The 25,845-nt window shown below is 40.1% G+C and overlaps 1 protein-coding gene across 6 annotated transcripts; it reads left to right on the forward strand.

The window, feature by feature from the left end:
- The first annotated feature begins 557 nt into the window (after positions 1-557).
- On the forward strand, positions 558-23,258 carry odad2 (outer dynein arm docking complex subunit 2). 6 transcript variants are annotated; one of them, XM_030756464.1, is made up of 21 exons: positions 558-669; positions 1,237-1,440; positions 2,011-2,168; positions 2,431-2,635; positions 2,803-2,909; positions 3,461-3,597; positions 4,039-4,155; positions 5,449-5,618; positions 5,936-6,067; positions 6,336-6,489; positions 8,460-8,606; positions 8,877-9,086; positions 9,982-10,215; positions 12,340-12,450; positions 12,540-12,694; positions 16,182-16,362; positions 16,455-16,516; positions 18,687-18,801; positions 21,022-21,210; positions 21,457-21,678; positions 22,818-22,934. In XM_030756464.1, exons 2-21 carry the CDS (start codon positions 1,292-1,294, stop codon positions 22,932-22,934), a joined length of 3,072 nt encoding a protein of 1,023 aa, XP_030612324.1. In that variant the 5' UTR covers positions 558-669; positions 1,237-1,291. The 6 variants fall into 6 exon arrangements, with proteins under 6 accessions (XP_030612324.1, XP_030612320.1, XP_030612323.1 ...); XM_030756460.1 differs by having other exon boundaries at positions 560-669; positions 1,193-1,440; positions 22,818-23,258; XM_030756463.1 differs by having other exon boundaries at positions 560-669; positions 1,193-1,440; positions 5,476-5,618.
- Positions 23,259-25,845: the final 2,587 nt, after the last annotated feature.

Here is a 25,845-nt window from a genome sequence, read left to right on the forward strand (position 1 = left end):
CTATCCTCCCTGTGCCCAGTCTTTTATGCTGACTCAATCCGTGGCTTTACCATAGGAGCCACCCTGGGATGTTGCTCTGTTTTCCTCACCCCAGAGTTAATGCCCTTTACCACTGGGGTGAAAACTGGGGCAAAAGCAGGGTCAAGTAGCCAAGGATGTTAGAGCTGTCCACCTGTATGTTCTTAAACTTTTGCCGTGGCCTTCCCAGAGCTTTATTGGCCTCTGTTAAAGCAGTTTTAATTACACTGATTCTGAATTGTCACCTAAAAGTTTGAGACCTTTTGGGATCAGGATCTACCTAAAATCTAATGTCCCATGAAAAGGGCATGCATCAAAGAGACCACAAGGGAGGTCCTCCCAGCAGTGAGCCGGAGCCTGCGTATCCTGTGTTAGCAGGTGCTGCGGGCAGGGGCTGGAGCATCACACTGTACTGTGTGCCTCACTGAACTCTTTCTGTACCAACGCCCTGTACCAGTAATAAAGAAGCGCTTTAGTTTCAAAGAATGGGTTTGACGATTTTTGACTGAACCGGCTTGCCGTTGCGTTTACCCGTGTCATGGCAACATGAAGGGGCGGGGCAGTTAATACCAGAGCGGCACCGTTTCCATGGACACACATGTAGATGACTAGCTACCAGTGAAAGTTTTGCAAAGCAAGTTAAAATACACGGTGAGTTTGTACTTAAACAAGATAGCCATAACTTCATGACAGATAGTGGAAGAAAGCTGCTTTATGTTTAATTAATGAGGAATAGCTGAGTGTGGTTACAGTTGTTACAGCTAATATTAGCTGAAGACCGTCAGCTTTTCTAATTACGGGACTCTGTAGCATTACCACACCGTAGTCACTTCCAGAAAAGGTGCCGTTGTTCTTCGTGCGTCTGGACTTATTTAACACCTTTAATTCGCCTCCTGACAGGGGTTATTACACTGTCCTGTAATTAGTTTCTATGAATCTGTTTGTCGAATATGGTTTTCTATAAGTTTGTTCTGTCATCAGTGTAAACAATGCTGATTGATTTTCTTTCAATTAGTGCATCAGTTAAATTACTTATTGCTTTTGTTTTGTAATGTGTAATGTGAAATGGTCTTTTTTATGAAAGTCCACATGGGCCTCCAACCCCAGAAGCCAAGAATCATGCTGAACCCTTAAAAGCAACAGTGTTTCAGATGGTTATATTGTTAATGTTAAGTTTCAGAGGATTCCAGACACTGCAATGGGAATATCATTGACCAGGTTTGCCCAGTGGACCACAGCCAGCTCCAGTACTGGCAAACTGGAGTTCACACCAATGAATGAGTCCTTGTTGAAAGAAATCCTGCACTTTGTGGAGCACTTTAGCTCCCAACACCCACAGGAAGCTGAACATGTGTTTGAGGAGCCACTCCAGTGGAGTACCATTTTAGTGGCATCTGATTTCAAAACAGACTACAACATCAGGTTGGTAAATAAGAAACGGACTAGTTCTTATATAGCACATTTCTACTCTGTCTGACCACTCAAAGTGCTTATACAACATGTTTACATTTACCCCATTCATACAAGCACTTCCAACTAAGATAAGTGCTTTTATTATCTAGCATTCCCACACATTCACACTCAATCGCTTGCATCAGAGAGCAATTTGGTGTTCAGTATCTTACCCAAGGCTGGAGCAGCCAGGGATCGTACCGGAAACCTTCCGATCAGTAGGTGACCTGCTCTACATCCTGAGCTGGTCTAATCACGAGCCAGGTAGCTGGCTGGCCACAGCGCTCAGTATTACATGCCTGTGTAGGATATGCTGTCACCATGGTATCCACATCGATTTTACCTGAGAAATACTCAAAGCTGTGGTCTGTAATTAGTTTCAGCTTCAGTAAGGTTGAGAATTTCAAGGTTCAGAATTTCCACTTTATTTCATCAGATTTTCTGTTCTCCTTTTAGTGTGCACTTTCCTTTGTGTCTCATAGCATGTAACAAAGACTCTGACCTTCATTAAGTGATTTTCTCATTTTTATTCCCACTCAGTGACTCAGATGTTCAGTCCCATGAAAAAGATAGTGAAGGGCATCCACTGTTGCAGCTCTCTCCTCCGACCGTTTATGTACGCAGCTTCAGCCAGCTTTCTAAACTGCTTCATCTGGCAGATGATAAGAAGCTGGCGGAGGTTCGGGCATGTCTAGAAGGTAAATTTGGGTCTAATTTGCATCCCAAGCAGTCCAACCACCAGCATTCCTCCATAACCCACAGACTTAATTTGTTTGTCCTTGTTATTTTCTACAGCCCTCCAATTATGCTGCCACTGGTAATTCTTTACAGATATGTATTCACTTTAGGGCCACTGCCAACAAGAGATACGGTTCATTCAAGGCCAGCTGTTTTGATAGTTCAGAATGACTCCAACTCATTGGATTTGAATCACTAAACCTCACCTCTTGTGTTGTTCAGAAAACAGAGAGCCCATGGTTAAAATTCTTGGTAGGAGCATCGCCTCTGCCCTGGAGAGAGAAACTCTTGCTGATGTAGTAAGTCTGGCAGACAAAATGAAGGAGGAGGGCCCAGCCAAGGACTCAGAGGTCAAGGTCAAGCTGTTTCTATTGTTCCAAAATGTGGACAAACAGATCGTTGACAAGCTTCTTAAAGAGATATCAGAGTGGGTGCTTCTCTTTTATTCAGTCAGTCCTCCACAATATTTCCATTTAAACAGGCTCAGCCAAATTTGAAGCAGCTTATCTGATTGATTGGACTTGGAAGCATGTTCAAAAAAAGAACCACTAATGAATTAGGTGTGTTTTTTGTTTTCTTGTGTATTCACAAAAGACCAGACATGCTGAACTGCAAAGCAGTGAAGAATGAAGTGGAGCTATTCAAACTGTTCTGCAGCAAAGGGGATGAAGGGCTGTTGAAGTCGCTGCAATACACATCAGGTTTGAATTTGCTCCACATTTTAGTGGGATACAAGGAGAGCAGTCCCTATTAACACTAATGCTGGAAACTCCAAAAACAGTGTTCTGCCACCACCAAGGACATGGGAGTCATTACATCTGTCAGATTCCAGTTTACCAAGTCATTTTTTTAGCTTGTGCTTTTTGCTTCATTGCACTGCATTTATTATGCCCATAAAAGTATTTAACAGCATGCGCATACCAACTGATGAATGCAGGCTATGTCCTCGTTTTCACTGGTTAAATTGACACCCTCTACGATTAGGCGAAAGGCAATGCCCATCTCGCCTACTGTATTCAAGATGGTGTGGCAACACGGCGGCTTCCACAAGCTGGCGCCCACTTCTATGTATTTTTAATGGATTAAATCAAAGTTTATGAGAATTAATTAATTTACTGGAAGTGGTAAATACATACTAATTAATGTATATTTATGGGTACAGTATTCTATTTCAAAAAAACAACGGAGTGTACCTTTATGCATTTCTAAGGGTATTAAGTTGCTTTTCTTGTTTTTGTACTTTTTTTTTTAGACTTTGAATTTTCAAATGGCTGTCGTGCCCCTCCATGGAGACAGGTTAAAGGTGAGATTTGCTACCTTGTGGCTGAGCCTTGTGACACTGAGACCCTCTACATCACCTGCAGCACTGATGGACTTTTCCTCAATGGGGTAAGTCTAGGAATCAAAGGCACTGTGATCTACATCATGATCTTCTATATTTCTCTCTAAAGATTATCTAAAGCATAATCACATGCCAACTTATTCTGCTATTGTGAAGGCAGATCTTGGCATGCTTTGCATTCATTTGTAAAACAGGATTTTGCACGTTGCAGCACCTTTCACTCTGCCAGTGACTTAGCTGACAAGCCTTACAATCCCTCTTACTGTTTTTTCACCTGGAAATGGAAGTAAGTCCAACCTGAAACTGAATGGGTGACATTGATTCAAATGAAACCTCAAAGAGGAGCTGTGTCTTAAACCATTTACATGGTTTTGCACTTCCTCTGAGGCTGCCTGCAGATACTTGGAGCTTTCTAACCTCAGCTATTCCAGGTGACATTATAATGGTGGTTTTTAGAATTAATGAAGCTGTTTTTCACTTTTTCACAGGGCATAAAACAGGACGGGGAGGAGAATGGATACGAGCGAACAAGTGACACTTACAAAGACCTGGCAACACTTCTGATGAGCAGATCTCCACATTTTGCTGAGAACATAAACAAGGAGGTATAGTGGAATACAGACAATTAACATCAAGACATTAAGGCTTTTTTAGGTGTGAAGTCTAGCTCTCAAAGCAAAAATATGTGAGTGCTTAAATGTCTATTTGTCTTATGAACAAGCTCCTTCTCTAATCCGGTGTTTCTCAAACTCTGGAGTGCAGGGTCATGACAGGTGGGGCATGAACAACCTGGGAGAAAAGTCATGTGGAACAAATGTTGAACATCGGATTAATTCTCACGGCAGAACAAGGAAACGTTAGCACAGCTACTAGCGAAACTCTTCACCGTCACCAGCAAAGTGGGAACAGTTTGAGAACCACTGCTCTAATCCTTTGATTTGATCGCTGGTGTTGTGTGACTCATATTCGTAAACAGAGTAGGAATTGTGTAATCAGCATCTGTGGTCTTCCACGCTAGTGAGCTAGTGTGTGGTTGTCACCGTGTTGAAAAATTTCATCAGAATTGAAAGAAACAGCAAAGTGAGCTGGGGCAGGTTATTGGCCGGTAGTTGGATGGGACCAATTCCTTCTGGGAATCCTTTGGGATCGGGACTGTCCACCCTTTGGTCAGCCATTCCCTGCGTGTCTCATCCATTAGCAGCTGGTTCCTTTGTGCTGCCAGATACTCATGGAGTGCAGTTAGTTCCTTTAACCAGCAGGCTTGGATCATGTCAGAGTCTGGTGCTGTCTAGCTCGTCATAGTTGAGACTCTTTCTTGGATGTCTGCCGTTGTGATGGCTACTGAAGCCTGTTTAAGGAAGTTGCTGTGGTCTGCTCTTAGATCCACTGGCCGCTGAGCATTGTTGTTGTGTGTCCCATTCTTCTCCCATATGCTCTTCCAGTATTGCGTTGTCTCCAGCCTTGGTGGGGGGGCTGTTCTCATATTGTCTCATATTGTTCAGTGGAGAACATCTGGTTTATTCTCCTGGTTTCTGTGCCTCTGGTATAGCTTTTCAAGTGGTTAGCCAAGACTGCGAGTCTTTGCTTGGCAGTTTCTAAGACCTCAGGTATGGACAGCTTGTTGTACTTCTTAGGCACCCCTTTCTTCACTGCGCATCACACATCAGTTAGTCTCAAATAATGAGAAGAGACAAATGATTGCAAAGAGTGGGTTGAAAAAAATGGCACATTGCTTCACAAAAATGAAAGAACTGAAAGAAGTGCAAATGAGAATAATCAGAATGTTGATTCTTATCTGAAAAAGCATAAATGGGAGAAATTTACAACCAGATTACAAAGCAATCAAATTTTGCTCATTTTGTTGCAAATTGAAAGAGGTATTTTTACTCACTCTTCAGCATCTGGCTTTCCCCCTTTGCTGGCAGCATTCTACATTCCAAGAACTGTCAGCAAAAAAGGAAAAGACTGTGCATGAGCAAATACAGGTTCTGCTGTACAAGATAAGCCACAGGAGGACATATGAACCAAGTCCACGATGGAGGAATCTTGGTATCTTGACTACATGTGGGTATGTAATAATTCCTCATGTAAGAAATGTCCAGAATTTTTATGATTTTTACATTTAAGGAAAAACCCTTTCTGCTTAATTACAGACACAAAATTTGGGGAAAGTGAGGAAAAAATATCTATCACATGTGGTCTTTGATTGATAAATAGATCACTGTACACATTTAAAGAGAAACTGGCTCAAGATAAAAAGGATCTCAATAGCTAAAAAAAATCTGCTAAGCCCTGTCCTGAATGGTTAAATAATGATTATGTTAGAAAAATAACAATGTTGAAAACAGAAGCAGGGGTAATAACTCTTATTTCACATCATTACAGTAAAACAGAGGAAAATAAAACCCGTAAGAGCTCTGAAGTTGAGAAGAAAAGTCTGACACAAGGAACTAAGAGCAAGATGAAAGCAGAATTATCTGCATCTTCTTCACCTGGACAACAGTCCTTCCAGAAACTGTAAGTTAGTTCACTTTTTTTCAGAAACTATAAGGGTTGCTTCTTGCTCTGCAGCCGGGGTACATTAAACACAGTAGAGGTTAGAAGTGCAGGGGATCTGATAGTATGTGTAATTAAAGTCAAACAGGCTAGAGGTTACTTTGAAAACACAGGTGACAGTACAAGTAACTAGAAAACTTTTCATGATATTCCATCCTTTTGTTTTTCTATATATTGTCTATCCCAAACCTTTGATGTTGGAATCAAAAGCTGCTCTTTTGTGTTTTAGGAAGACCTCAGCAGGAGTCCTTCCAGTGGACCTTTTCAGTGAGAGTTCCACTGAGAGTGATGAGGAAGAGGAGCAGCCATATCGCCATCCAGAGACTGCCACAGACCTGCCCTCTGAATACTGGCAAATCCAGAAGCTAGTGAAGTACCTCAAGGTATGAGAACATTACTCTGCACACCAGTCTTTCCTTCCTCTCATGGATTTCATCCAAAAATAGTGAACTGAATTGAGAGGCCACAACTGACAGAAAAAAGGAAAAAGAGGACAGAATGATAACGACCAAGTAAAACTTTTATAGAAAACACTGCCGTAGAGTTCAACCTCTGGTGAGTATTTTTAGCTTCGCTAAACAGAATATAATGGAAGGAAATTCCCACTCTAAAAGCAGGCTGTTACTCCTTTCCAAAAAGGCTTTTTTTTTGTATTTTCAGTAGGCGTGTGGCATGAGCTTTAATGTTGTGTGTGCGTTACTACTTCAGCAAGAAGCAACAACACCGTAACCGACATGTCCCAACTTTCTATCTGTCTGGAAACCACACAGCACAGTTATTTATGGGGTTTGTCCAGTAGTCATTTTATAATATCATTACCATCAGACACTGAAGCTTACCATGAGCCAAGTTAAATATCTGTTTTATTTTAGGAGGAGATCTTTTTTCCCCTTCTCCCTCGCACTATAGACAGCCATTTGTACTCTAGGAAGTTTAACACTTTAATAAAGCGACACATGGATGTTCTGTGTTGTGTTTTGATAATATTTACATAGGAATATTTGCCTAGGGCTCCGATGTATTTGTTTTTGTACCCGTAGAACTGGAGACCTGTGTCTATACTATGGTAACATGTTTGTATGTGTATATGTGGTGTAGATATTCTGAAACACCCTGACATGGAAAACAGCTTAAATTTACACTCCTTAGTTCAGCCTGTTATTCATTAGTCATAGAGAACATGCATCCTAATGTGTTTATGCTTATGTAAAGGCTGTATATGATAGGATGGGAATTCTGCAAATTATGATATACACACAGCTTATGGAAAAAAAAACCTTATGGAGTAAACAATGTTAAACAGATAGACATGCAAAATTTGATAAGTGATTTAATAAGTTTTTTCCATGTTTAAATAAAAACAATTGGAGGGAGATGCCAAGAAAGTCGGCAGCCATAATTATACAAAAGCTGATAAAAAGAAAAATTATTCACAATATTACATCTGCATTATTGACACAATATCACACTTAAAATTTTAAATGTCTTGGTTAAATATCACCCATAATGGAGCTCTTTCAGTAGGGTGACTGTTTTACCTGCAGGAGTCATCATCCATCCACAGCAAGGACATTATGTGGATTTATGCACATAAGAGTCTAAGAGAATAAAACAAGTAATGCATATTAGTGTATTTGGATCCTAAATGTAAGGGAAAACAAAAAAATAAATAAAATTAAGCTCTACAACTGCAGTGCATGGCATATGACCACACATGCTCTATTATAAGTCTATATTTATTTATTTTCTTTTTTAGTGAACACACTGAAGTTAAGTGGCAATAAAATCTAATCACTTCCATTTCCTCGCCCATATGTGTTGAGGGGCTTGAGTTTAAAGCAAAGAACAGACTTTCCTCCCTCAAACTACTTCTTGACTGAGTAGTGTTGTAGTTACTTGCTGGTCTAAACTGATATGTGTGTATATATCAACTGTCAAATTTTTTAAACCATAATTTAAAATGAGTTTCAGGGTTTCAGTGTTAATGTTGTCCTTTTTGTCTGAGAGGCCGTGCCTAATGGTTTAGGGCCTTGGCACTGAGGCCAGAGCACAGTGCTCTGTTAGCAGATGATTTCTTCCCATCAGTGTTTACCACCACAATACTAAACACATACAGTACACAGCTGTGGCATAAGCAAAACAGCCCCAGCAGGAGTATCACTATGAAGAGACACAACACAGTGAGAGGGAGAGGGAGGAGTAGTGTGGAGGAATGAAGGAAGGCTTTCCATCCTCCTTTTTTCTCCTTTTTTCCCCCTTCTTGGTTATCTTCTTAATGTTCAATTTTTCCTCCTTTCTCAAATTTTGATGTCCCATTTTCATTCATCCGTGTTTGCCATTGTTATTATTTCAGGAAGGTGACCAGACAGCCACTGTGCTCACCCTTTGCGCCATGATGGACTTCAACTTGATGCAGGAGTCATGCCAACTGGCCATCCAGGACACTGGTGGCCTCAAAATCCTCCTTAACTTGCTGGATACAGATAAAGACAAATGCAAAGTGAGTATCTGTGCCAAAGCTGGACCTGCAGGGCCTGCAGGCATGAACAGAGACAGCCGTGTGCACCAGTCTGTGTTTTAGTTTCAGAAATATGAGTGCTGTGTAGAAAGTGTGCCTTTAAAGAAACAGGGTAGCAGTTATCCCATAGCGTGTCCAATGAGACTTGTGTGCTACTTTTAGTAGTAAATGAATGTTTGGCTACTACAGACCTGTAGACCCAACAATTTCTAATTAGTCATACTTAATATTAATGGATGTTCTTGTGATTAGACTGGATCTCTAAAAATCCTGAGAAAGATCAGCCACAACTCACAAATTCGTCAGACTATTGTTGACATGGGAGGCGTGCAGACCATTGTGAAAATTCTGGACTCACCAGTCAAGGACCTCAAGGCCTTAGCTGCCGAGACCATCGCTAACGTGGCCAAGTTCCGAAGAGCAAGAAGAGATGTCAGGTTAAATGATGGTATCAATAAACTGGTGAGTATAAGCACAGAAAAATATAAATTCAGAATACTTTGACATCGCTCAAGCTTTATAATCCCAGTGTGACGTGCAGCAGGAAAAAACAACCCTGCAGAATTGAAGCTGATTTTTCTGTACTGGTAATGAAAAACAGTGGCAAATTTTCCTTATAAACACATCAGCTCATTTGTGATTTAGTACAAACATTTTTGTGCAAACCACAGACACCTTGGAAACTTTGAGAAAAATTGTATTTTATGAAATGTTGTCTTGAAGCACAGCATTATGTGGCCTTTTCACACAGTAGAGCAGATGCCCAGTAGTGGTCATCCATTTTTTGAAAACTTCAGAGTGGGTGCTGGGTGACAGATAGAATGTCTCCTACATCCTCTGACCTGCATTCATGCTTGTTGACAGAGGGACCTGTGATTAAAGCCACCGTGCCTTGTATATTTTCCTCAGCCCCAAATCGGATGTTCTCATGTGCAAGTCGCTCACAGAGGCAGATTAATTTCACGCTATGCTACAAGACCACCTTTGAACTGTGCAGTGTGTAATAGCTTTGCCTGCTCTGTCTCACTGGCCAGGAACTATGGATTAGAACACAGGATGATGGCCGTAAACGGTCACACTGGGCTTTTCAGGCCTAACATCAACATCTATCCCCACAGTTTTCCACTTCTAGCATCTCTGGTGTTTTCATCCTCTCAGACCCAGTGGTAATAGAACTTTAATTACATCCTTAATCATGGCCAAAAATTTGCTATTTCCATCTGGAACCATCTATTATTACCCAAAGTTTAGTTCTTGAATTTATGTCAGGCTCACTGAGTTTGTGTATGCATATTTTCTGACTGAATACACACTGTGTGCATTTAGCCACATGTAAGTTTGGGTCATCTCTCATCAGGTAAAGCTGCTGGACTGCCTCCCGAATTTAGCCAACCTGACTGCCAGCCAGGAGAAGGATGTAGAGGTGGCCTGCTGTGGGGCTTTAGCGCTGTGGAGCTGCAGCAGGAGCACCAAGAACAAGGAGGCCATTCGTAAAGCTGGAGGCATCCCTCTGCTGGGACGCATGCTCAAGTCTCCACTACAGAAAATGCTTATCCCTGTGGTTGGGACCCTGCAAGAATGTGCATCAGAGGTGAGGGAGGGCTAGGACTGACAACAAGTTGATAAATAAGAGTCTGTACAATCTATTAAAACATCTTTTAAAACTGTGAAAACTTGTTTTTTACTGTAAATGAATTTACCGAAAGACCAGAACCAACGATGAGCTGATCCTATTGACATGAAGCTTAGTGTGTCTTATTCCTTTATACTCCACAGCTGCAGTGCCCCAGTGTCTCCCAGTATTTAGTTCTAGTTTATCTCCTACTGCTATGTTTAGTTGTTGGATTTGTCAGCTAGATAGTGAGAAACTGGGGAATCCCAGATTTATAGGTAAAAAGTCAGTTTATTTATAGTAACATCAGTTCCAGGCAGCAGCCTTATTGATTAGCCTGTGACACCAACTTCTGATTGGCTGAGCATTGTCTAAAATACTGGTCAGTACACACTATGACTCATCATTGAGAAATATTAAAGCCATACCTGCTGCTCAACACTATTGCTCAAATGTAAACAACATAGTTACCTTATGATTATAGTGATGCTATACATAATGCATTGATATCAGCAGATTATGTAGAATGAGTGCATTGTGTAGTCATATTCTTGTACACACGAGTATGACGTGAATACTTGGAAATATGCACAATATGTTAGATAAATAGAAATACATTATGTTATATACACCCTTGTACAAGAGTGCAGTATGTACTTCCTTTAATTTGTTTACCATGGAAATTGTTTTTGTGTCTGTTCTAGGACGTGGTTATCAAAACATATTTACAGAAATGTTAAAGATAATTACAGAATATCAATCTCTTACAGCATGTTTAATATTGATTTGATTTAACGAGTATTGTTAATGTTGAAAACATAATTTTGCCGAAATATGTGTTATATCTATACTAGAATAGAATAGAATAGAATAGAATAGAATAGAATAGAATGCCTTTATTGTCATTATACAGGATGTACAATGAGATTGGAGGGCCACTCCTGTTCAGTGCCATGTAACAGAAAATCAAACTCTCTAAAATAAAAATATTATAAAAATATTATAATCTACTATGATCAATATAATCAAGAGATATACAGAAATAAACAATGTGTAAAATATACAAAAAATAGAATGTATAAAAATATATACATACATTGGTGCATCTGTACATTGTAAGAAAAGTAAATATGTGTATACATATAATAATGAAGATGATGAATATTGCACTTGGTGAATGAATATTGCACTAGTGAATGAATACTGGATATTACACAATATAGGAATGTCAGATATTGTTCAGTATGAATAATATAATATTGCACAGTTACAGTGGGTGAGTGTGTGAGTTCAGGGTGGTGATTGCTCTGGCGAAGAAACTGTTCTTGAGTCTGTTTGTTCTGGCTTTGATGCACCTGTAGCGCCTGCCAGAGGGCAGCAGGTCAAACAGGTCAAAGCCAGGGTGTGAGCTGTCCTTGATGATGTTCCTGGCTCTGCTGATGCAGCGGGAGGTGTAGATGTCCATCAGGGAGGGGAGAGGGCAGCCAACGATTCTTTGTGCTGTCTTGACTACCCTCTGAAGCCTGACCCTGTCTGCCTCAGTGCAGCTGCCGTACCATACTGTGATACAGTACGTCAGCAGGCTAGCCCGGGGTGGTTAAAAGTATTTGGATAAAAGTTTAAGGCAAGGGCCTCAAATTAGGGCAGAATAGTTTTGCAGAAGGTAATAAGATCCCTGCTGAAGGGTTTTCTAATATAAAATGGGGCTGTAATGTTATCCTGACTTCTACATTTACTTCATATTTTCATTAATGATGGGCCTTGTTTTAATATGTCATTAATGCTGCAAATATAAGTTAATTGAAAAGTGTTCCCAGTGTGTGCTGGCTGTTTCGAGTTTCCACATCAGTCACTTAAGGTGCCTTTTGGTGGCAAATTGGCTTTTAAATTATTGTGATATCATCATTATGTTATTACACCATTCTTCTGTCAAAGGCTGCACATCTAACAGTCTACACAGTGAAGAGAAAACAACCAGTGATGTAAGATTAACAAACATTTTTTAGAGTGGCAGGGGGCTTGACTGAGCTGAGACAATGATAATGAAAGTTAAGGTACAGTTATTCATGGAGGCGTGATCTGTTTATTCATGTATTACTACAGGAGAGCTACAGGACTGACATTCAGACTTTAGGCATGATCAAGGACTTGGTCAGAAACCTACGCAGTGACAACGATGAGCTACAAATGCACTGCGCCAGTGCAATCTTTAAGGTACCTGATTTTCTTGTCTGTGTGTTGGTCCATGGGACAAAAAAGGATGTGCACTAAAATAATTCTAACGCGTCTCTTTTGCTCTGCAGTGTGCAGAGGACAAGCAAACTCGTGACCTGGTGCGCAAGTACCAAGGTCTGCAGCCACTGGTCTCATTGCTGCACAAAGCACACAACAAGCAGCTTCTAGCTGCTGCCACCGGAGCTATTTGGAAGTGTTCCATCAGCCAGGAGAATGTGACTAAGTATGCACACCTATAGAACACACAGTACTCACAGTACCCTCAGAAGGCACAGTACTACCACTCATTAGCACACTTGGATTTTAAAACATAGCGTACTTGAGATACAGAGCACGTTGCAGCCATAGCTTTTTGGATATATGACTGTTTGTAATTAGCTGTAACAGATTAGTATGACGATAGTATGACGCTATGTGGATACAGAACACAACAAATAATTTTTATGATTTAAATAAAGTACTGTATGAAGCTGAAGGCTTTTTCCTGAGGAGCGATTGTGTGAAAATGCCTTTCTTCTTATGTGTAGCTCAGTTTTCAGTGGAATTCTAAAAATAACAAGAAAAAGGGCTCAATAGCACTCACAAGGCTCTTTCTTCACTTCATATATCATAACTGACACAATGATATCCTACATTTAAAGTCTAGGTTAAGTCCTCCCAACTGGAACTGGAGTGTCTGCTGCCACATTGAGTTAAACGTGAATACCTTCTCCTGAACCAAAACGATGACAATAAGATCGTTTTAAAGCAAGATGGACAGATCAGTATCTCTTTAACACATGGAGGTTTAAATTTAATGATAGAAGCATGATTGCTATAGAGAGAAGTTTTCATGGAATAAAAATCAAGCTTTCAGCAGATATTTTAGTCATATTTTTTTAAAATGCTTTAAAAACAACTACAATTAGGAACCAGGCTAACTGCAGCTTGGTGATAAAACAGCTTAACTGGCCATGAGTAATGTGGCAGCTTAATACACTTGCTGCCAGTACAGGCTCTCTGCCATACTTAATGACTTGTCACACTGTTGCTATGTAAAACAGTTATCCTGCTACTGATAACAATAATAATAATAATAGAAGTAATTATAATGATGCCATTAATCACATGTAAAGCACATTTAGTGACACTTCATTTACACACACTAAAAAACACTTTGGTTGCCCTCACTCTAAATTTAACATGTCACAAAGGTATCTTAGTGAGAGTATCAACAGGCCATAATATGAATAGAGTTCTGTCATTTTGTGGTTTCGTTTCTGTGTGTGTTGTGCTATATTTTGTTTTTTTGGATGATATACTCAGTTGGATATGAATGAAGGTGAAATTGGCCACCTATTTGGGAGGAAACCAGCATGATGCACAACAAATGTTTTTAATGCCCACTTGAATGTGTAAGTGGATCTGTTTTTTCGTACTCTCTCAGGCGTATTTGAATCACTTAAAATGTCTAGGTCAGGCAAAAGCTTGGAATGAAGCAACTGAGCCATTACTGTCAAAAAGGAAAGGCTGTTAATGGTAACAGGGTTTTAGGGGCATGGGCTCATTTCAGAATCAATCACAGGCTGAGTGGTGCACTGAAATGAAAATCATTTTGGAATATGTTTTTCTACAGCAATAATGAGAGGCAGTCTGTTTTCTTCTCTTTTCTTTCATTAAGTTCATGGTCAAATGAAACAGATCCTGCGGCCCACTGCAAACAACTGTGACTGATAATTTGCATGGTCTGGATAGATAGACCAGACCTTTATAGACCTATCGTGGGGCGAGGTAGGTGCCCAAGTAGGCCTAAGTGTACTTGCCAGAGCAGTAATACTTGGGGTCAAGATTGTGGGGTTCACTGCACAGAAGCTCCACTGTGGTTCTGTGTCTTCAGACAGGCTTTCCTAAGCTTCCAGTTGTGTGGAGTCCAGTGTTTGCAGCAGAAGCCGCTTCAGGCAGCTTTGTGTAATGTTGCTCTTGCCATCATGTAATTACTTCAGCTGGGACTGGGTTAAGAAAAATAAACACAACCATGTGTTCATTTATCAAAAGTCATGTCTGTGATTTCAAGATAATTCTACTGTAGTCAAGTGCAGATGACACTTCAGCAATGGCATAGGAAAACCATTGTTTTTTGTTATGGTGAATTTCATTGAAGTTGGCTTTGGCAGCTCCTCTGTTCATTAGCTGTGTTTTCAGTTGCAGGAATAGGCTGCCTGTCAGTGGACCCTGACCAAAACCAAATGACCTTGGCCATCTACGTACGCTAGCTTCCAGGGCATGATGCCAGCAACTGTAACTGTGAATAAAAACAGTCGTTTACTGTACCACACTATAGTGCTGGCAAACAAGTAAAAAAGAAGGAGGAGCAGAGAGGAGGTGGTTTGCAATGTGCCTTGCAGATGCATGACCACTAAGGTCAGGTTAAAGTAGTTTAAATAGCATGCCCTGAATGGAGTTTTAGAGCAATATTGGCCAGAGAAACATGGGGACTGTACAGGGGAAACAAAAAGGGATCAAAAAAGATAACTAAATATTACATAACCAAGAAGATGAACTAGAATATAAACAAAGACTATAAACAGAGGTGATATTAAATGACAAGAGAAAATAGCAACCTAACTAATATTATAAAAGAGCCAAACTTAAACACAAGAGATTCTCAAACCCAAAAGGAATCACAAAACCCACAGAGAACCCAAAACCCTGAGTACAAGACCCAGGAACCATGGCAGAGGTGTCTGCTGATGTTGGGTATAAGTTTGACTTTGTGGTCTAGCACTGTGTTTGTTTCTTATTAGCTTGGGTGTTTCAAAGAAAAAGCAGAGCTATTATCATAATCTTGGTGTGGGTGGCGTCTGTTCCAAAAACACCTTAATCTTAGCTATAACTCAAGAACAATGTGACGTAGGATGTTCACATTCACACCATAGATGCGTGTACTCACAAGAGCACTGCTGAGCAGGTGCCAACGCAAGTTTTTGTGGAACAGACAACACTGATGCCACGACTAATTACTAGAGTTAAAAAAAAAAAAAGATTATTTAAAAAAGTGTTTTAAGCACATTGGCAAAATGCTGAGCTCTAAAAAGACTTTCATCGTGAAATAAGTTGGTAAGATTGCAGAAAAGACTGAACTGCTTTGTTCATCAATGTACATTGGTGATGTTAGAAGGTGGTAAAGAACTATAGAACATTGTACTGAAATTGATACTGAATAATCAACAGACATGTAACATTTTTATAACATGCATGGGCTGTATAAAGTAACATGATAGCTCTAGAGGTGCCGACCATTAATCTTGTTACTTATTTATCCCCCTTTTTAAAATTTGAAATTCCACAAAAACTTTAACGTTGGCCATAACGTTTCCCCTGAGTCCATAACAGCCGAGTGTTGGCACCCACTCAGTGTTAACTCTTGTTGGAAAAGCCATGGCTGTGGTTCTAGGGATAGTGATAGTTGTCAATGTGTTGGTCAAACTACCTCACACTGTGGCCCAGACTATTGAACGGATTAACAGATGTATTAAGAAATGTATTTTTCCCCTGACTTTCCGTTTGTGAATGTTTTCACTTCATTCAACGCTAAATGTTGGCACAGTTATTTACAATTGATGGACTAGCACAACCTAGTAAACACTTATAGTTGTTTTGCATTCAGGTTAATATAATTAATTACAAAACTCTATGAAGTGAGACAACTGTTTTCTCTTCTTTCCTCAAAGGTTTCAGGAGTACAAAGCCTTGGAGATCTTGGTTAGTCTGCTAACTGATCAACCTGAAGAAGTCTTGGTCAATGTAGTCGGAGCCCTGGGAGAATTTGCTCAGATACCTGCTAACAAGACTGCCATCCGTAAATTTCAAGGCATCAAGCCGTTAATTAGCCTGCTCACGAGCCCAAACCAGGTATGTAGATTTGTCTTCGTATTAAGGGTGATGCCATATTTAAAACACGATCCTGTACTAATTCATACATGTGTTTTGTGTAATCCAACCAGGCACTGCTTGTGAATGTAACCAAAGCAGTGGGTGCCTGTGCTACAGACAAGGATAACATGGTGTAAGTCTGCCTCTTTCTGTGTACATCCTACCAGCTAACATGGTCTTTGATATTTGCAGTACAGTTTATACAAGACAAACAGCCTCATGCAAGGCAGACAAACTCCAAACATACATATTCTGAGCCTTGTATTGATGTCATATGTTTTTTAACAAAAGAATGTTCAATTCAATTCAGTTCAATTTTATTTATATAGCGCCAAATCACAACAGTCACCTCAAGGTGCTTTGTATTGTGGGTAAAGACCCTACAATAATACAGAGAAAACCCCAGACAACCCCCTATGAGCAAGCACTTGGCGACAGTGGGAAGGAAAAACTCCCTTTTAACAGGAAGAAACCTCCAGCAGAACCAGGCTCAGGGAGGGGCAGTCATCTGTCGCGACGGATTAGGCTGAGGGAAGAGAGACAGGACAAAAGACATGCTATGGAAGAGAGCCAGAGATTAAAAATAATTAATGATTAAAAGCAGAGTGAAGTATAACAAAGTAAACTAGAAGCACTCAGAGAGCGCAAACCTCCACCAAGGCCATAGGGTCACTGACGCTGTAATACGTGTATCTAAATACTGTGAAATAATCTTTCATCTTTCCCAGACAACAATAACCCCCTATCCCGCAATAGTGAAGAATCCTTAAAAAAATTCCTGTATACAGATCGTGATCCGGATCACCGCCAAAATTTAATCACTTCTTCCTCTTGTCATTTCCAACCACTCCACAAAATTTAATCGAAATCTGTTCATAACTTTTGGAGTAATCCTGCTGACAAACAAACAGACAGACAAACAAACCAACGTGACCGAAAACATAACCTCCTTGGCGGAGGTAATAATAAGATGAATGGAAAGAAATTATGCATTATGGGAGCCCACCCAGCAACCTAGGCCTATAGCAGCATAACTAAGGGGTGGTTCAGGGTCACCTGATCCAGCCCTAACTATAAGCTTGATCAAAATGGAAAGTTTTAAGCCTAATCTTAAAAATAGAGAGGGTGTCTGTCTCCTGAATCCGAGCTGGAAGCTGGTTCCACAGAAGAGGGGCCTGAAAGCTGAAGGCTCTGCCTCCCATTCTACTCTTAAGTATCCTAGGAACCACAAGTAAGCCAGCAGTCTGACAGCGAAGTGCTCTGTTGGGGGTGATATGGGACTATAAGGTCTTTGAGATAAAATGGGCTCTGATTATTCAAGTCCTTGTATGTGAGGAGAAGGATTTTAAATTCTATTCTAGATTTAACAGGGAGCCAATGAAGAGAAGCCAATATGGGAGAAATCTGCTCTCTCTTTCTAGTCCCTGTCAGTACTCTAGCTGCAGCATTATGGATCAGCTGAAGGCTTTTCAGGGAGCTTTTAGGACAGCCTGATAATAATGAATTACAATAGTCCAGCCTAGAAGTAATAAATGCATGAATTAGCTTTTCAGCATCAGTCTAGGAAAGGATGTTTCTAATTTTAGAAATATTGTGCAAATGCAAAAAAAGCGATCCTACATATTTGTTTAACATGTGCATTGAAGGACAAATCCTGGTCAAAAATGACCAAGATTTCTCACAGTGTTACTGGAGGCCAAAGTAATGCCTTCCAGACTAAGTATCTGGGTCACCATGTTTCTCAGGTTTGTAGGGCTGAGTACAATAACCTCATGTAGTGTAATATAAACTTCACTCAGACTCAATGAAATATAGAGCGACCTGTCTCTGGCTCTGTTTAATTTTGAAAGTGCTCCTCTTTTTGGCTCTTGTTTAAATACAAGCCACCAATGTAAAGTGTAAGTTTGTCTCAGGTCCTATTTATAAATCCATGCATGAAGCACTACACATAGATGTATGTGAGTTAAGCTCAGTGGAGGGGTTTCAGGCCCTGGAAAAGAACCTTGAAACACTGAAGGCAAGTTGCGATGAAAAGCCACTGCTGAAATCGATTGATGCTTTGATCCCGTTTGGCTGTTTTTGTACTGAGCCTGGTGCTGGCCAGGCTGATACAGCCGGAGCTCTGAGAAACCAACATGATTAAGAAGATATACTCATATATCTTTCAAGCATGAAGTTAACCTTAATGAAAGATCTAAATAAAATCACAATCTAACACTTTTTTAAGGTTTTCTATGTTTGTTCATTCTTTTCTTCCATTCCCTTGTTTCTCTCAACACTTTAATGCCTTTCTCTTTCTTCAGAATCATTGACCAGCTTGATGGAATCCGTCTGCTGTGGTCGCTGCTAAAAAACCCCAGTGCAGATGTTCAATCTAGTGCTGCATGGGCTCTTTGTGCATGCATTGAGAATGCAGAGGTACGGTAAAGTGCATGTTTCATTTAGTTCTATGGGACTTAAAGCACATTGGTCTTCTGCCTCTGTCCTCTTTCTGTAAAATTGAAGCACGTCACAGGCACATACTTAGACTGTAAATCAAAGAGTTCTGCAGTGTTCGTGTCGTTTCGGAATAAAGGGTTTTATCTCTCACAGAACAGAAGCGAGCTTATATCACCACACTTGTTTCTGGGAGGTTAGCAGGGGCAGAGCTGTGTCAGAGGAGGCTTACATGAACCTTGGGCTAATATGAAGTAGAGAGGCTTCCTTGGCACACAGCGATTGGTGAATTGGGAAGCAGGCAGGGAGAAAGACTGAGTAATATCCTGTGGCATGGCTTCTGATTTCCCAACTGAAAGTCTTCTCTCAACATGCTGCTAGTTCCAGAAGCACACAGTCCACTACATGGTTATGAATGTTGCTCATATAAGTTTAGATATAACTACGTACAGAACAACATTATATTGATTTTTAACCATGGCATGTTTTGTAAAATGAAAGCATATAAGCTTATGATGGATGTAGCTGTATACAGACGCAGATACCTGCTAAACAGTCACAAACTTAAACAGCAATTACCTATGTTCCATGTTTGTAGGAGTCCAGTTTAGTAATTCAAAGTTAGCTCAGGTAAAACATGTATATAATTTTATTTATGTAGCACCAAATCACAACAGCAGTTAATTCAAGGCGCTTTGTACTGTAAAGTAAATAATACAGAGAAATACAATAATACAGAGAAAACCCCAGACAACCCCCAATGAGCAAGAACTTGGTGACAGTGGGGAGGAAAAACTCCCTTTTAACAAGAAGAAACCTCTGGCAGAAACCAGGCTCAGGGAGGGGCAGCCACCTGCCGCAACCAGTTGGGGGTGAGGGGAGGGAGACAAGATGAAAGACTGTGGAAGAGAGCAATATTCAGATTCAGAGTACTTTATTGATATTCAAAGATGCATTGCAAAATAAAATTATGTTGCATCAGATCACAGTAAACACAGTAAGTAAAAACACCATTAAATGAATAGTATATATAAAAAGATTAAGATGCTGATCGTTGCTATTGCACTGTATAAGCTTTATCAAAAAGGTAAGTTTTAAGCCTAATCTAAAAAATCGAGACGGTGTCTGTTTCCCAAATCCAAACTGGGAGCTGTTTCCTCAGAAGAGGGGCCTGGAAGCTGAGGACTCCCAATCTATTTTTACATACCCTAGGAACCACAAGTAAGCCTGCATTCTGGGAGCAAAGTAGTTTTTTAGGATAATGAGGTACTATTCAGCCTTTAAGATAAGATGAGGTGTGATTTTTCATGACCTTGTATGTTAGGAGAAGGATTTTAAATTCAAGTCTGGATTTAACAGGGAGCCGATGAAGGGAAGCCAATATGGGAGAAATATGCTCTCTCTTTCTAGTCCCTGTCAGTACTCTAGCTGCAGCATTTTGGATCAGCTGAAGGCTTTTCAGGGAGCTTTTAGGACAGCCTGAATTACAATAGTCCAGCCTAGAAGTAATATAGTAAATGCATAAATTAGCTTTTGAGCATCACTCTGAGAAAGGATGTTTTTAATTTTAGAGACATTACGTAAATGCAAAAAGAAGTCCTACATATTTGTATAATATGTGTATTGAAGGACATATCGTGGTCAAAAATAACTTCAAGATGCCTCACAGTGTTACTGGAGGCCAAGGTAATGCCATCCAGAGTAAGTATCTTAGACACCACGTTTCTAAGGTTTGTGGAGCCGAACACAAGAACTTCAGTTTTATCTGAATTTAGAAGCAGGAAATTAGAGGTCATCCAGGCCTTTATGTTTTTAAGACGTTCCTGCAGTTTAACTAATTGATGTGTGTCATCATGTAAATTGAACTGGTCCCAGCACAGAACCCTGTGGAACTCCATAATTAACTTTAGTGAGTGAAGAAGACTCCCCATTTACATGAACAAATTGGAGTCTATTAGATATGATTCAAACCACTGCAGCACAGTACATTTAATACCTATGACATGCCCTAATCTCTGTAATAAAATATTATGGTCAACAATATCATGCGTCTGGCTTTGTTAGTACTTATTTTACTTTGTTTTGTCTGCACTTTTCAAATGTCCCAGCCTTCCTCTCTTCTTGCCTCATTTGTCCCTCTGCATCATCTTCTGTGCTTGTTTTCACAGCATGCCAGCTAATTCAGATTTTTTTGAACTATAGGATGCAGGGGAAACGGCACGCTCACTCATTGGTGGATTTCAACTGCTTGTTAAAATGTTGAGCTCAACAAACAAGGAAGTTCTGGCAAGTATTTGTGCCGTCATCTGCAAAATAGCCAAAGACGATGCAAATCTGGCAATCCTCACTGATTACGGGGTCGTCCCATTGCTGGCCAAGCTGACTAACACAGTAAGAACACCTCATTGCTGGACACAAACAGGGCTTTACAATTCATGAACATTGCTATTATTGTCAAAATACATATACCATCTTTACACTGAGTTTAGTTTCTCCTTCCACTCTCACTGCTGTATAAAACCAGCTAATGAGCGGTGCATTAGAAGATATTGGCAGGGCTCTCTTGCAGAGCTGCTTGTTCTGCACATTGTAGAAACTGCTCTCCGGGATCCAAGAGCATCTTGTTTTTCTTTCCAGACTGATGACAGGCTCCGTCGCCATCTTGCCGATGCCATCGCTGAATGCTGTTGCTGGGGCAACAATAGGGCGTTGTTCGTTGAGGCTGGAGCCGTGGCCCCATTTGTGCGTTACCTTAAGTCAAAAGATGGCTTTGTCCAACGGAGCACAGCCATGGCCCTGTATCAGCTGTCGAGGGACCCCAACAACTGCATTACCATGCATGAGACAGGAGTAGTTAAGGTCAGTTACAGTACTGTTAATATTTTTTAGTAGATAAAAAAAACATAGTCATTGTAGTTTATTTGGTTTCTTTGAGTATAAATCTGGCATTGAGGAAAACCTACTTTGCTCTCCCACTGCCCTTGTTTACTGATGTGTGAAAAACACTTGAGTAATAAACTCCAAAAACCTATGACTATTTTCAGAGCCTTTGACTGATGGAGAAGAAACAAAGTGGGAAACATGACTCCACTTTCTAGCCATCATGATTCAGAAAATCAAACAGCTCAGTGTGTGCTGACTTCCATTTCTTCAATAGACCCTAGATGCCATTACAGCACAAGTAAAAGGGCTGTAGCCTGGGCAGAGGTGGCAAAAGTACAGACATTCTTTATTAAAGTAGAAGTACACATAGTCTGTAAGCTGTTGTGTTGAAAAAAAAATATTCTTTACTATTCTTTATTCTTTAAATATTCTTTTACTCAATCAACTTCTTGACTCAAGTAAACGTGAAAAGGTACAGACTCTGAAATGTACTGAGAGTAAGAAATTAAAAGTAGCCCTTTGGAGGACATTTCTACCAGCTATTTTTGTTCAAAGCTAACTGAACCTTTTGCTATATTAATATAATAATAAAATACTATTACATGAGAATACAAATGTTATTCCAATCTAAATTCTAATTCTAATGAATTAGCCTCCACACTGAAAGAGAAAAGTGAGTACAGTCAGTCACAAACTTACAGAAGCATGTGCACATGCAGCTGTAACCTCTCTGCTGAGGCATCGTTTGGAAGTGGGATACACACACATACACATGCACACTGGGGGAAAATATGCCAGTGCCATTGGAGGCAGTCATAGCACAGCCACTGCTTTGCAGTCACCAGTGGTCAGTGGTAGTTTGCAGAGATTCCTGCTGACATGGAAATATTAGGAGGAAATTATTTATCTGGGCCCTGGATGTATTTTTTTTTTCTTTAAAGTTACATTACTCCACTGGATGTTTTTCCAAAGATATGATAGTCCACTGGATGTGGTTCACTTAATCCTTTTCTAGTGTTTGAATTCACTTTTGAGAAACACTTTTTAGGAAATGGGATTTGTTTGGAATATATTCCTGCTGCTGGCTGTAAGCTCTGTCCTGTATATTCCCACAGCCACTGATCCACATGATGGGCTCCACTGCCGAGGAGGTTCAGGAAGCTGCTGCTGCCTGTGTGCGCAACATCCGACTACTGTTCATGGCTAACAGGAACGCTGAGTTATTCACTTAAATACTGATCATATATGATCATACTGATCATAGCTATATTCTCTCCCAGACAGTTTTGCAAGAAAATAAAATAATATATAAAAATCAACACAAGGCAAGATAAAAAGATAATATGTTTGCTCTCCCTTAAGTCCAACTACTGTTATTTCACTTCTCCCACTTTCTGATCACATCTTCTCTGCTCATAACTTCTGTACAGTCCCTTATTAGTACAGTACTGTTTATGTTAACACAGCTGTTATCTTCTTGTGGTTCACTGAAACTGTTCACCATTAATCATTCAAATGTACTTTATCTGAGAAGTTTCAAATAAAATGCTTTCTTGACTGTGTATTTGTTTGCCTTCTTGTTTTCATTTTGGCAGGGAACTCTGACCCTGAGCTCCTAGATTATATGACTGTCTTTACTTGGAACTTATGGCAATAAAAAAATAAATGTGACTTTCTCATGTTTCTTCTTTTTCCAAATGTACCATACGTCATTGAGTAAAATCCTTTGAAGCTACCTTCTCTGCAGTAAGTGAGCCAAAAGAGCCCATGAAGTCTGAACACCCACATCCGCTTGGTTTTGTATACTTCTGTACTATCCATGCACAAAAACACAAAACCCTGCAATGAAGTACTTGGATAAACAGTCGGTCATTTCATTTCTATCAGATGTTTTTCTTTTAGGCCAACAACTCATTCCAGCACTCTCCTGTAACCAAAAAGAAGTAAACCTGTTTGTGCAATGTGTCATGTGAGGCTCAGAAGGACTCTGAATTCAGACTCTGTGCATGCAGTTAAAAATAGTTCAATCAATCAATCTTTATTTCGAATATGAGCGTTAATACACATAAAAAAAAACAAAACAAATGAAGTCCACATGCAATCAGTGGAGTAAGCAAATGCTTGTTAATTCCTACCCCTAACTAGTTCATTTACAAAGTTAAATAGGAATATGTAAGGGTGACTGAGGGGAAAACTTGAGTTTTCTACTAACTGGGTTGGTCAATCGGAATTCTGTGGAGGGAGGAGATGGTGGGTTAGCCAGGCTCTGGAAAGTTTTGGCACAAGTCCAGGCAGGCGGGTTCCAAGCGTGAGTGAGCGGTGGTGGAGAGAGCAGATTTCAACCTAGGAGAGCCTGATAATCACTACGGAAGTGAAGATGATTTGGCAGAAATCTGCTGCTTGTCCGGCCTTCAAAAACTCTCAACTTGATTGTGCTGATTCGGAACAGATGTGAGAAGGGCAGGGAGCAGGGTATAGGAAGTATGGCTTCAATGTGTTGTCTGCAAAAACTGATCTCACAGAGATTGCGCTTCTGGCAATCCAGGGGTATACATTTTCCATACATTTGCTCTGAGTGAGGCACAGCGTTGTTAGATCAAACTAGCAACCTTAAAATGCAGATCTCAGAACATTTCCTTACCTGGATGATCGATCATGCATGAGTGGAGAACAGTTCAGAGTCAGTTTGATATTGATGTATTTCATTTTTGTTCTCACATGTTTACACTGACTTTCTCACCACTGATCAGGTTAGCTGGTTGGAAACTCTTGCACAAATAGACTATTTTAAAGGATATAGGGACAGGGAACCTCTGGCCTTTTTTTAATATCAATGATACATTAGTTCAAAATACAGTCATGGAATGTGGAATCTGTTCTCAGTTATTTTTGTAGCCTTAATAAAGGCCACATCATTAAAGTACTGTAAATTCATTAATTTCACTGTTCATACATACAGCCCTAACTATAAGCTTTATCAAAAAGGAAAGTTTTAAGTCTAATCTTATCAGTAGAGAATGTCTGTCTGCCGAATCCAAACTAGGAGCTGGTTCCACATTAGAGGAACTTGATAGCTGAAGGCTCTGCCTCCCATTCTACTTAGAAAACTCCAGGAATCACGAGTGAACCTGCAGTACGGGAACACTCTGTTAGGATAATAAGGCACCATAAAGTCTTTAAGATAAGATCGGACTTATAGGGCTTAAGATGGGGGTCAATTCAAGGCCTTCCATGTGAAGAGAAGGGAGCCAATGAAGAGAAGTCAGTATGGGAGAAATATATTCTCTCTTTCTGGTCTCTGTCAGTACTCAGGCTTTTTTTTTTTTTTTAAATATGATGCTGTAATGTTCAGTGGGCTTTTTGGCTTTGTGTTCACAGAAGCTTTTGCCTGAACTAAAGCTTCTGATCTTGCACTAAACTGGAAAAGAGAGGATCCTGATAGCCAGCAGGCACTTATATTTATTTGCAAACAAAGGATAGTAAAGATGCTCAAAAATGCCAAGTTCATCACACAGCAGACAGTGATGAATTGGCGTGTGCTCACAGCCAGGCCAGGTTTCCCCTTGCTGGATCACAAACCAACCTGAGAGCTCCGTATTGCACCCTACCAAAAATTATATTATCCCAGAGTTTTCATCAGACGCTTTTCAACAAGCTATCCCAACTCATTATAGAACATCCTATTTAAATCTGAAACTGATTGCACAAGTTAAGACATGAACACAAAGTATAAAACCATAGTAGACACTGGCAGCTTGAATTTCTTCACAGAATTATCAGTAATATTTGTAAAAGTGGTCAATTAGTCCAATGCTCAGAAGTGCATTTTTCTGATGTGGAATGGTGTCAGATCTCTAAGATGTGGCCTCCTCTTCTATTTGACCTCTAAACTCCAATGTGTTTGTTCCATTTTAATTCTGACATTAATAAATATCCTTTCCCTCTGCCTGATGCATAAATAACCCCTGTTCCAGTCTAGCTCTCTGCTGTCAGTTTGCCCAAGCACTCCCAAATACTTCAGAGCTTTGCAACTGTCTGCTCACAGAGAAAAATACCTGGAAACTCAACAACCAAAGATAGCAGCAGCAGAATTATGTAATTTGAGAGCTCAATCCCAGTGACTTTTAATGGCACTTGACTGTT

This window comes from Archocentrus centrarchus, chromosome 20 (genome assembly GCF_007364275.1).
Source record: "Archocentrus centrarchus isolate MPI-CPG fArcCen1 chromosome 20, fArcCen1, whole genome shotgun sequence".
In the NCBI taxonomy this organism is placed as follows: Eukaryota; Metazoa; Chordata; class Actinopteri; order Cichliformes; family Cichlidae; genus Archocentrus; species Archocentrus centrarchus.